Here is a 13,746-nt window from a genome sequence, read left to right as displayed (position 1 = left end):
CTTAGCTTACACTGTCAAATATTTTTCCTGCATCAAGACCCACCAATAACAGCAGTATTTTCTTATTGTTCTATTAACGTTGTCAAGTGTTTGCCTTACCTCCACAAAACCACACTGTCCATAGCTATCAATTGTGTCATCATCTTTGCCATTCTTTTAGGGGCTATATGAAGCTGAATCAGATGGGTCTTTGCTGTCTTTAGGTATTACAGCCACCACAGCATTTTTCCAGGATGTTGGTGCCTCCTCTTCTTTTAACTTACTGTTAAACAAAACCTTCCAAATCTTTATCACTTTCTTCCCTCCTAGCTTTCAATCTGTTCCTGGAGAGTTTCCTGTCGACTGGTTATATATCACAATTTTAACCTTATCTCCTCCTGTCTTAACTGTCACTTGTCAGGCCTTATGCACCTCTAACTTTGGAATACTTAAGTCTTTCATAAATATTTCAATTTGTGTTTTTCTTGATTTCCCCACTTCTCTGCTTTATGCAAATTTTCATAACATTTCCCTAATACCTCTACAGGATCTTGGCATCAGAAATATTCTTGAATAAATTATTTTCCTTCTTAGGACAGAGGAAACCCCTTGATAATACTTAGACCAAATATGGGAGAGAACAGGATGGTTAGAAAGGATAGACAAAGATGAATCTGATGAAATGAAGCTCAGTCTCCAAGCGACTGAAGACAACTGGTGTCAAAAAGGATAAATGAGGCCTATATTTGGGATATGTTATAGTAATTCCAGGGTGGGATTGGGAAAACATCCCAGTTATTAGGAGGACTTTAATTTCTTACTGAAACTCACTGCCATATTATTCTTTGTTGCTGAGGATGCCTGTTCCAATTCTGACTTGCAGACAAAATTTTAACATATTGTGCAAAGAGGGTAGAAAAGGTGGATAACCCCACTTGAAATAACTTTATCTTTTTATCATTCCTTTTAAGGACCTCCGTAGGTGAAAGACCAAATATTGCTCCTTTACCTACAGATGCCTACAGAATCACAGCTTTGACAACCTTTGGGAATTTCTGAGAATGTAGCTAGGCATCTGTTTTCATCATGATAACTGTTCTAGAAATAACAACAGCCACATCCTGTCTCTCACCCACAGAAAATATGAAATTCAGGGATGCCTTAGTCTCTGAAGTAGGGAAGGACATAAATTAATTTCTCTCATATTGACAAAAAAAAAAAGACATCAGAAAAAGGAAATTGTAGGTCTGGAATTCTTATATACAAAGGTTTTCTTGGTGCTTGGTATAGATGGCTGACTGTCAGATAAAATGAAAGATGCTCATAAGGCATCCTCAAAGGCTTGCCACACAGAAGAAATAGCTGCAGAGAAAAAAAAAACAAAAAAAAAAAAAACACCACTGGCAAACTAAAATAATCTTAGATGGAACTCTGGTATTACTTTATTACTTGTTGCTCCCATTTACAACCTGAATGCCTTAATCACTTTTGTATAGCCCATCCAAATTTCCTTTATCCAATTTAAGAGAAAGATTTTTTTTTAAATGTGATTTATTTATTTACTTACTTACTTTTAAGACCCACTCCTCCAAAAAAAGAGAGAGTGGTTTGAAGGGTGTTCCCTTCCCAAGTAAGAAGCTCCTCAGAGTGCATGCGCTAACAGAATTTTACTGGTCCCTTTCATAATGCTGGCAAAAGTGGTTGTCCTCTATCTGGACAGGGCAGCTGATCATCCACAGAGGCTGTATGTGTACCTTGATCCTTAGCATACCTCGCAACCTCTTAACACAAGAAATCTGGACAAAGACTAAAATAATGGGGGGACAAAGGCCCAAAAATAGGGACAGATTTTAAATATTGCTTTTATAAACTTAGAAAACTGCTAGAATAAACAGGATTTGTGTTAGCATGCATTTTATGAAGGAAATGAAGTCTGAAACACAAATATATGTCATTATTTAATGATTTCAGTGCTCCATAATTTGCCAAATGACAGATTTTATGAGGGACAGTCCAAACATCTGAGGCAAAAATCTGGACATTCTGAGAAAATCTCTACAGTTGAGAGGTATGGTCCTTAGTGGATTCCCAAGAAGCACACACCAGACATAGCAGGAGAAATAATGACTGGTCCAAAAACTTTTTTTTCTATTTGCTGCTCATGGAAGGAACAATTAAATTACCTGTCCCAAGGTCATGTCATAGCTGCAAAAAGTGTCTGACAAGCAGGTAGCAGAGTCTTGAAGAGCTGGACTTACCTCCTGATTGAAAGGTTAATCTTTGAGGTAAAATTTTACAGTGGCAGTCACCAACATACTGGCTTCAGTCCCTAGAAACCAGTTTGAAATAGAAATTGAACTTTTTTTCTACAAAAAAGTAATAACTAACAAGGGAATCCCCACCAAGAATCAGGATATCTGTCCACCACAAAGGAGGTCTGACAAGAAATTTTTAAATTTAGAAGCAAAAACAGTTAGTGACAACCACCAAATGCAGTGTCCCAAACAATATCAACCTATTGGGCTAAAAGAAAACCTGAAAAAGAGAAAATTAAGAAGGGAATCCCCACATGGAACCAGGAATGTATGTCGACCTCAAAACGATTCTGACAACTGGATAATATAGCGTGGCAGAGTCAGTCTTACCTTCTGACAAAGAAGTGAAGTTTCAAGCTAAAAATCCTTGGTGAGAACCACTATACGCACAAGTCCCAGCCCCTAATAACATATTTTGACAAAACCATAATACTTTCCCCTCACAAAAACTGTTGTATACGAAAGGAATCCCCAGTGGGACCCAGAATCATCTGTCTGTCAAAAACGGTGTTTGTTAAACAGTTAGCAGAGCTAAGAAGAGTCAGTGAAACATCATGACACGATAAAGAAGTTATGTACTTACCATAACATTTCATCTGTGTTGTCGATCTTCATTTATCATTGACCTTGGGGAATCGTTTCCGATCCTCAGAACCAGCTCAGCCGTTACTCAGCTCATGCGAGGCAAAAACTCTTAAGCTAAGTCTTTGCCCACAATACCCCTCTCCAGATTACCTCAGCTTGAGTTTTCAGCTACACAGACAGACTGAATGAAATATACATGTGGAAAAGAAGAGGCTATGTCCAAGGTAAAAGCTGATAAGGTTACCAGGATAAGCGAACGATCCTCCAAGGAGTCTGAAGGAGGAGGACAGGAGGGAAGGGAGTCAGTGATCAATGAAGATTGACAACACAGATGGAACATTATGGTAAGTATGTAACTTCTTTATTTGATGTTGTCAATCTTCATTTATCCTTGACCTTTCGGACAGAGTCCCCAGCTACTTTAGATCCCGGGTGGTCTTAAGGAAGGATATTTCTGAGAACCATATAGCCAAAAGATGCTCGTCCCTGGAGATCAGATCCCATTTGTAATGAATGATAAAAGTACATGAAGTAGCGCAGGCTGCTGCTACACATACTTTATCCATAGAAGCTGTGGAATGGAAAACAACGGACATGGCTATTGCCCTTGTAGAACACACTATGATTGGCACTGGTAACTGAAGATTCTTTTTATTGTAAATGAAATAAATACAATCTCTTAACCACCTTCACAAGGTGACATTTGAAATGGAATTCCCCACAGATGGACCACAAAAAGAGATAAATAATTGGTCTGATTTTCCACATTCTTTAGTTCTGCTAAAGTAGACTCATAATTGTCTGCGAACATCCAGCAAATGTAAGCAATATTCACCTTTGTTAGAGAAATTTGGAAAGAAAATAGATAAGCCAATGGACTGATTAATATTAGTTTCTAAGACCACCTTAGGTAGAAAGGATGGGTTGGTTCTTAGTGAAACCCTATCTTTATGAAAAATCAAATATGGGTTTTTTAAAGAAAGTGCTTGTATTTTGGAAATTCTTATGGCGGAGGTAATGGCTATCAGAAAAATGGTCTTCCAAGAAAGAAACTTTAAGTGACAGGTAGCCGCCGGTTCAAAGGGGGAAAGGACCAAAGATTGGAGAACCATAGTCAGATCCCTAGGAGGTAGAGGATCCTTATAAGGTGGTTTCAACTGCAAAGTTCCTTTCATAAACACTTTACACAATCTATGGGAAATTAGAGGATGACCTACAAAGCCACTGCGGAAATTGGAAATAGCAGCTAGTTGGACTTTAACAGTGGAAGCAAAGGCTCCTTGTTCAAAACATGTAGCTAAAAATTCAAATATTTTTTCAACTGGTGTGGAGATCATTATTGCGTGACCAAATAGAAAATCTTTTCCACTTGCTATGGTAAAGCTTCCTGGTGTAAAGCTTATGAGAAGCCAATAAAATATTTTGGACTGGAAAAGATAATTTTTTTCCACCTGGAAATTAATTGAATTGGAGGAATCAAGGTGTAAGCTTGAGGTTCTGAAGACTGAGATACACCAGTATTTGTGGTTGAGACAGAAGAGCTGGAACTGGGTCCAGAGTCCAAGGACTGCGAATTAGGTGATACAGCAGTCCCAAGGGCCAATCATGAAGGAGAGCCTCTCTCAGGGACTCCTCCCTTGGGGGAGATAAGGGCAAAGTAGCTGCTGCACTTGTTGTTCAGTGAAGAAGCAAACTGGTTGCAGCAAGGATGGCCCCAGTGATGGAAAATCTCCTTCGCCACTCTGGGATTGAGAGGCCATTTGTGAGGCAAGAGGCTGCATCTGCTCAGTTTGTCCACTATCACGTTCAAGCTCTACACGATGTGCATTGCTGTCAAAAAGTGGTTGGAGAATATTGCCCACTGCTACACTTTGAGAGCTTCTTAACACGGGGTAAGACCTGGTTCTGCCCTGTTTGTTGATATATCAGCCTACTGATACATTATCTGACTGAACTCCAATTGTTCCTAGAGGGAGGACAGCCTGGAAGGCTTGCAACACTAAGAGCACTGCCCTCAGTTCCAGAACACTGATATGCATATGGGCCTCCATTGGGGACCAAGTGCCTTGGACTGTTCTGCCCAGATAATGCCCCCCTCGTCATCTGGGAGGTGTCCGTGGTCACTACGGCCTTGGGCTGAGGTTGAATGAAGGGAAGGCTGAAGAGAATATTCTTGGATTCCATCCACTAGGATAAATCTTTCTTGCAACAACTGCGGAACCAGGGGGATCAGAGTCATAAGCCCTAAGCCCTCAGAGGGGGTTAAAGAAGGAAGATTTGGCAGAGTCCTGGGAGAGACAGCCCCATCTGTAGACCTCAGTCAGACTCCTGGAGGAAGAGAGAGAGAAGCCTGGGGGGATTCTAAGGAAAAGAAAACTACCAACAATGGTAGACCAAAATTACCTAAGTAGGTAGAAAGATAAAGGCACTACCAACGATGGTAGGGAAAGAATAGCGTATAGTAAAAGGGCACACTCACTTGACAAAGAAAGGTGAGATAAAACTAGAAGGAAAAACAAGGTGGGAAGAAGAAGTACGGGTAAAGAAAATATATGTATTTTATATATATATATATATATATATATATATATATATATATACACATATTTTATATATATATATATATATATATATATATATATATATAGATATAGATATACACATATATATATATATACACATATTTTATATATATATATATATATATATATAAAGATTAAACAAGAAAAATCAAGAAAAACTATGAAAAACTATGAAAATTTCACTTAGCTTGCAAGAGAATCTGGCTGATGCATCTTGCGACAAGAGTGGCAAACAAGATCTGAGGTAATCTGGAAAGGGGTGTTGTGGGCAGAGACTTAGCTCGAGAGTTTTTGGCTCACGCAAGCTGTGTAACAGCCTTGCCACTTCTGAGGATCGGAATAGAGTCCCAGAGGTCAAAGATAAATGAAGACTGACAACATCAGATAATGAGTTTTGATATAAATGTTTTTAATGAAAGACCTCAAAAAAAAAAATAGTCCTCACTCCTAGCCCTAATATTTGATAGAAATGCGAAACATTTTCTTAAAAAATAGATATTTTTAAGGCTTTTCCTCAAAAAAGCAGTAAGCAACAAAGAAAGATTCTGAGCTAAAAGTTATAGTGAGAACCACTAAACATATCAGATTCTGAGCTAAAACTTATAGTGACAACCACTAAACATATTAGATCTAGCCTGAAATCCAGTTTTCTGATAGAAAGCAAATTATTTTCTCTTCAAAAAATAATAACAAGAAAGGTAATTCCCAATGAGTCCAGCCTTGTTAAAGTGCTAGCCAACTGTCAATCACCCAAAACCAGCAGAGAAGAGCACATTTCAGTAGCAAGACATTTCTGAAGTTTTGGCACCCTAGCTACTACTTTATTTGGCTGTCCTCAAGCTGTATAGTGCCTTGGGTGCACTGATTGTTTGTGACCTAAAGCATTGGAAGCTAGCCTGTTTCTTGAAAGGACATCCCATATAGCTTAGGCTACTGCAACACTGATCTTATGAAAAACATCTCTCAAATTCAATCACCCTTTTCAGGGCTGGCAGTCCACCCACTGTGGTTGTCCCTTCCACTGCAACATCTTGAGCCATCTACTTTGCAGAAGAAAGCATTATCTGTAGCCCTCCTTTGTACCTGTTGTAAGGACCTATGCTACTCACTTCCCACACAATGCCCTGTCAGATCTGGTCCCTAATGTACTGGTCATCACAACATTTGGCTTGCAGTAGCATGCCATGCATGTACAAGGTCTTCAGTAGCACATTATTTTCCTGTTTTTTGAATGTCTCCAGGGGGTGATCTGTGAACTTGTGCAGGAGCTGCCACTCCTAGGTTGCCTCATCTGTACCTGTATACCTGCAGACAAAACATGTCATTTAGTGGATGTATGAGGTCAGCTACCCTACATATGTATTACTGACCATGGCTTTCTCCTCGTCTATCTATCTGGGTACTGTCTGCATTGCCACACTTGGCCCCCACATTTACAGTACTGTAACATACAAGTATGGATGGCCAAATCAGTCCCCCACCATATATATGCCACTGTATCTAATGCAATATCCTATGGTCAATGAATCCTCCCACACAGGTATATACTACTACACTATGTGCCTGCATGGTGATTCTGCATGTGAGCTATGTTGGCATTTGGGTGCTTCAGCACCTAAAAACATTCACATGACTGTGTGCGATGTTACCACCCCTGTGGCTACCATATCTGTGATGGACTGAACATATGTGCTCCACCCATACATATGGGTCAGTTATACAAATTACACACTTGCCCTCCCTCTGACAGGCAACACAGACATTGCTGGCATGCAACAGCTGTACTTCCAACATAGGTCTCCTTCCTTCTCTCTGCAATACTCCTCATCCATAGCGCTTCTACAGGTGTTCCTATACTTTCCATTCCTCTGTTTCAGAGCTGTCCTACATGAGATGGTGATGGTACTTTATATTGTGCTAACACACACCACTTAGTGAGGCAAGAATAGTGATAAAGCCAGATAGCCCCCTTTAGTCTGTGCACTATACTATCCACACCTAGTGGTACAATTCATGCAGATAATGTTAATTCATGAAGCATGTGACATCTATACACAAAGTCAGTGAATGAGTGTACATGGTGCAGCACTGTGCTGTATAGCACATGATTTAGGGATGTGCTTCCAAGCACAAGGGTCTTCTACACTGCTCCTTGATACTACATGGCCATGGCCATTCTATTTATATTCTACTGTGTTATGTGATGACCCCCTATGTTGAACAATACTTCCTTTTTTTACAGCTGCTAAGGAGTATTGGTTGAATGTGGATGGCTAATGCAAAAGGCAGGAGTGTTTATTCAGAGACCAGAGTGTTTATGTGCTATACAGTCCTCTTGTGTACAACTGCAATGCTGTTCATGTCCTTTGTGTATCTTACCTTCTGCTTCCTATTTTGTCTTCCATATGCAGATACAGTTGTGGCAGAGGAGGTGGCATAGCCTCAGTCACATTGATCTTCATCATCTGTTGCAGCTGCTACTGGGTCAACACTTCCTTCTCTGTTTGACTATGAGCAGGTAAGACTCCTCTGATGGAGAGGACATGAGGGTTCAGTATTGCCACCTGTTTCACCTCTAGGGAGAAGGAAGACTCCTCTTCTGAAATCAAACAATGGGTATCACATGTGGTGAAATGGTGACAGGTACAGAGGCTGGCAGCTGCTGAGTTGTGCTGGGCACTGGTTCTGGCCACCCACATCACCAACATTCATTCCAGAGTGGCTTGAGGAATTTCTCAGAGTTGTGCTGGGCACTGGTTCTGGCCACCCACATCACCAACATTCATTCCAGAGTGGCTTGAGGAATTGCTCAGCCAGTGGGTCTTGACCATCAGGCCACTAGAGAAGCAAACAACCCATGACCAGTCACCCACGCCGGGTGATACTTTGGGCTGTTGCCCTTGAGGCCAGTTTGGTAGCCAAACTTGTCAGCAGCCCACCTTATCCTGTCCATTTGTTATATCCACCTTCTGTGTCACTACCCATACCTTATTCATTGTCTACCCTTTTCCATCACCACTAGTTTCTGTATGTGTCTATTCATGCTAACCCATCTTTTGACCATCTTTGGACAGTCTGTCTGCAACCAGTACCCACTTTTCACCCCTTATTTAGCTCAAATCCATCTCTTATTACTTTTCCTTTCTAAATTTCTCTTTCCATTATGAAATTGGGACCTATCACACACACACACACACACACACACACACACACACACACACACACACACACACGCACAAATACCACTCTTCATTCTAAATGTTGCTTCTTACTGCTCACTTTGTGTTTTTTTCTGTATGTCCTTACCCCCTTCTGCCATTCTGACCATCAAGCCTCCTCCTACTGCACTAGTATCCATTCATTCTGTGGGTCAGGAGAATCTCATCAGATTTCCTAGGGTAAGATCCATCATCCAGGCAAACACTGAGGTGTTTGATTCTATGGTCTGCATTCTGGCAACAAAAGCATCTTTAACTTTAAAGCCTAAAACATTCCTCCTGGGTGGGGATGTAGGTCCCCATGTTAACATACTGAATGATTATGCTGATTACTAGCTTGGATGGTCTCACACATACTGGTTCTTGTCCTACTACTCTGTCCTTGCCCTCTGGCAGTGGTTAGGTAAAGAGTGACTCAATGAGCTGTGTCAGGAACCACTCCCCTGCCACCCAGTATGGGCACGCTCATCCTCCCAGCTGTGCCATCAAACACCTGAGCTGCTAATTGAACTCAGGTTGCCTGAGCTGTAATCAGGATTTATCCCCCTAATCCACCAGTGTAGTGCTCATTCATGTGTTTTCCCTTCTGCTTGCTAAATTCCACTATTCTACTTTCCAATCTGTTCTTTTTCCTTCCCATTTTTTATGGTGAACATATTGGGTACTTTGGTGTGCATACCCACACTGCTGTTACTATACAGTACTGTGCTGTGGTATGCTGTCCCATGTGTGGCTGTGTGCCGTGGTCTAAGGTTGACAGATGTGGCACTGCCTTATCCATTACTGCTGTCCAACTGCTTTATGTGGCTTTATGCTTGGTATGCTGGCACTAACCCTTGCCTGTTATATTATCATCATTAATTTCTGGCCACTTCAAGCAGCAAGCCCCTTAACTTTAGTGGCCTGTATGAATCCCAGTCAGTGAAACTAATGGTATTTTATCTGATGCGCTGTGCAAGTACATCAGCATGTCCATAACATATGCATATGCAGTATATGAGTAAGCCCTTCCTCAGTCACTTAAGCCAGAGAGCTGAGATGGAAAAGAAAGGAAATTTCTTGATACAATAACATTATATAAAAAAGGCAAGTAATTTCCTCTTAACATAATATCACTGCATAATAATTTACACCTAATAAAAGAAAGTTCAGAGTTTACTCTCACTTTGTTTGGTCACTTGAGCTTTGCCATCATGATCAAAACACAAAATGTATAAAATAAAAATAAAAAAGACTCTTTGTCAAATTATTCTATACAGAAAGACACATATCAGTAAAAGAAACAAAAACAATACTGTGCCGTAAGTTGTTTACTCAGAATACATTGTAAAACAATACTTGAACACAGATCTTACCTAGCCTCTGGGTCATATTCTGACCATATTCTCTTGAACTCATCCAAATGGTGTGGACCCAAGATGGACCAGTCACGTGTTAAATAATCAAAGTTGTCCATGATAACAGCTACAAAAAGATTAATAATCTATATAAAAAAAAAAATCTCTGCATTAATCAAGTGTTTTTTCTGAGTTGAGTGTTCACTATAAGCAGATAATTCTAAGTGAAAAATCTAACAAAAAATTAACGCACTGTGAAATCTCCAGTAAACAGTGTTCCTGCGTCAATAACATAGAAGGATAAATGGCATGACTACAGGCAAAACAACCAGAGTTTGACTACAGGTTTGAGCACTTGACAGTACAGGCAGAGATGTTGGGTGTGCTCATCAAAGGGGACAGGAAAGATGATTCTCACCCAACTTGCGCTGCAGTTCCACTAATATGGCTCCAATGAAGAATGGAAGCTCATCAGGCAGTGGGGGACCAGAGTGGGAGGATGTCGGTATAATTGCCCAAGTCAGTGATGACAGCCTTTGTTGACTCATGTGGGACAGTATACATACACAGACTGAAGGGGTGCAGGCGGCCTTCACAGTGATGAGAGTGCTCATATCACAAATGTGGAAGAGGGGTTAAGCTAGTAAGCAAAAAATGCTTGCATTGCTGGGATACTGGAGGGAAAAGAAAGCACCCTCATGGTTGCCTGAATGACAGCCCCTTAAAGGTTTGATGGTCAGCATACAAAAAGGCAAAAACGATACAGTGAAAAAAATAACAAATAATACATGAAGCACAATACTGCTTGCCATTTACAGAACCTACATTACACATACTGATCCTAGAACATCTCACACTAACTATAAGGTTTGGGTTTGAATTACCTTATTAAATAAAATCTACCTAAGAGTTGGAGGAGGGAGAACTCTTTCTGCTGAATACGTGTTTCCAGTGACCTAATTAAGAGCATTCCAACAGAAGGATGAAAATGACACCTTTTGAAAATCATTATATACATATTTATCTATCGACTTAGCAAGTCATGCATAGACCTTCCACACAAGTAGAAACAGTCAGAATTCTAAACATTGAGCAGAGCTCATCTGGTATCTCATTGCTTTGGCAAGGGTTATAATGAGTTCCGCATCATGTTTGGGGATTTTGTGAAATAACCAGCTGATACAAAACAGATGACTCCACCTCACCCATCTATTACAATGCAGCTGAAGAACTTCTCATATTTTATCAGTTTCTTTCCCAGACCTCAAATTCTGAGCCTATTACCTTCTTCTTCTCTCCTTGCTTGGTGAACAGATGGACTTTTTAACACCACTGACCAAACTGTATGCATCACACAGGATTCTAGTTAGAATGACACCACTGACTGTGAGAGACTGAACCTCAGGAGAGTTAGTACAAGCCATGTACCCAAAGTACTAAAATTAAGCAAGAAATGTAAATACTAAAACATAAGAATAACCTAAAGCAATTACTCAAAAATGTATGTTTTTCCATTTTAATAACAATAAAAAAATGAAAAAGCAAAGGGTTATCTTGCAGAAACAAGGCCTGTAAAAAAAAAAAAACAAATACAAATCATAAGGAAGTGCGCAGTAGGGCTGCAGAACAAGTATGCTATCGTGACACAATTGTGCCAATGCTGTGTAAGCCACATTTAAGTGGACAAAAATACATTTACAGACAAGCAGATGGGGCATCACAGCCATCAACAGAGAGTAAATTGTGAAGTAAAAACCAAAATTAAGCTACTTCGCAGCCATCAGTAGTACAGGCACCAGTAGAGGCAGTACAAAAGTAGCAATATATGTTCATACCTCCCCAAAACATTACACACATGCACATATACATACACCATACAACCCTCCCAAGACACTATACACATGCACACACACACACAAACACACACACCCCTACACCCCTCAATAAAGACACATACAATGACAATGAAATCACTCATATATACATAAAACAACAAAAGCATACTGGGATGTATACACACAGACATCAAACACACAATGCACAATGACAGTATGAGTACTGAAGCTTCCAGTACCCTCTGCACAGCAACAACATAGTTGTAACAGAAGAGAGTCATGCAGAGTATGACATATCCATCAAGCAAGGCTGGCTGCTATTTAAACTGGAGCAGGAGTAAAATAGAGAATGCAGTGCAAATATGTCATGAATTGCATCTCTCAACAGCACATGCCACATGGGCCATCTCAGTCTTAAACGTACACCTTAAATGTCTACCTATGTTGCTACACAACATGCAATACGTGGAACATCTTTTGATATTTATTCACTTGTTTTGGAGAAAACAGTGGAAAGTGAACTGTTTGCTTACAAGCCTGATAGACATATTAACATGTTCTGTGTAATAATCTACTTTGTCTTTCAGAACTTCGGTTCTACAAGAAAGTGAAGCCTTTGTAGGACTTAATCAGCAGCCCCATTCAAATTTATTAAGGGATAATTGGAAGAAGAGTTCCATAATGATAACTTCTTTCTGTTATACCAGACTTTAAAGAGACACTTTTAACAGGAAAGGAGAAAACAGATACTTTCTGTATTGAACATCTATGTTTTACATCCATCATGAGCTCATCAAAAAGTACTTTTCTTGAGGTTTTAATCACTGAACAGGCCAAGGGTACATTACCTGTTCTTTTTTTTTTGAAAGATGGCATTTTCTAGAGTGCCTGTGAACCTTCTTTAGAATTACAATGTGATTTTATTTCAGATGCCAATGGTATGGTTTCTTTTACATACTGAGCACAGTTTCTGATGCCCTCCTTTGGAGTACCTGTGTATTGTTGCAAATATAAGATTTTTTAAACTGCATACTGTACTGAAGATGGAGTCTCACTAGTTGTCTGCAGAGATGTGGCTGACAGTTTATTCTCTACATCTGATGAATTAGCCTAAGTATCCCAGTCTCTCACAAGGATTTGGAAACATTCCATACAGTACAATTTATTGATTATTATTTAACTGGGAGCAATTAAATAAAAGTCATCCAGCAATATTTCTTACCAAAAACACTGGCAAGAATGCTTTCTTGTGGAGGACTTCCAAGATGGCTGCATATGGATCAACAGCTGAATTTCAGCTCTCCCAGTGTGAAAAAGAAATTTAGAAATAAGAGGCAGTGATATTGACAGCTTAAGTAAAAGTCAGTAACTGACTAGTAAGTACACTGCCTGGATGCCAGCATAAGAAGAAATGTAGAGAACTTGAAAGAAAACCAAACAGAAAACACTAGTTGAGAAAGAATCCTACAGCTGTTCAGCAAAAAGCAGTTCAAGTTTCAGCTTTGGTAAAACAGATAGCTTCCAGAAATTTAGAAGGAAAAATAAATCAAATGTACTCACAGGGTTCAAAATAAATAAAACATTGAAGGAGTATACAAAATCAAATAACAAAAGGCTACAAAAAAACAGAAGAAACTTTAACTAGCTATTCAGATGATAAAAGGTTTACTCACTATACTCCATATATAAGAGAAGCCAATTTATCCCAGCAATCAGGGAATGTTAACAGGCAGGTGTGAGATTCAAGCTGCTATATCCAGCTGTCTTCAGAATATATTTTTCCAGGAGGATAAAAAAGACATTTTGATGCAGAACAGGCTAAGGAAAAAATAGAAAAGGTTTACCAATAAAAAAGCGAGTTAGCAAAAAGAAGGTACATCTGCTTTTCATTCCTC

General features: G+C 39.7%; 1 protein-coding gene across 1 annotated transcript in view; it reads right to left on the bottom strand.

Annotated features, from left to right (window-relative positions):
- CACNA1D (calcium voltage-gated channel subunit alpha1 D) overlaps positions 1-13,746 on the bottom strand; it is a 5,051,180-nt gene that overhangs the window by 1,030,489 nt on the left and 4,006,945 nt on the right. Inside the window, exon 35 of the mRNA XM_044077483.1 lies at positions 10,035-10,162. Within this exon, the coding sequence (XP_043933418.1) occupies positions 10,035-10,162 (128 nt within the window). The remainder of the gene's footprint in view (positions 1-10,034; positions 10,163-13,746) is intronic.

This window comes from Protopterus annectens, chromosome 7.part0, assembly GCF_019279795.1.
Source record: "Protopterus annectens isolate FY-2018-M chromosome 7.part0, PAN1.0, whole genome shotgun sequence".
Lineage (NCBI taxonomy): Eukaryota > Metazoa > Chordata > Ceratodontiformes > Protopteridae > Protopterus > Protopterus annectens.
Note: the sequence above shows the minus strand (reverse complement) of the source record. Positions and strands in the feature narration are given on the sequence as shown.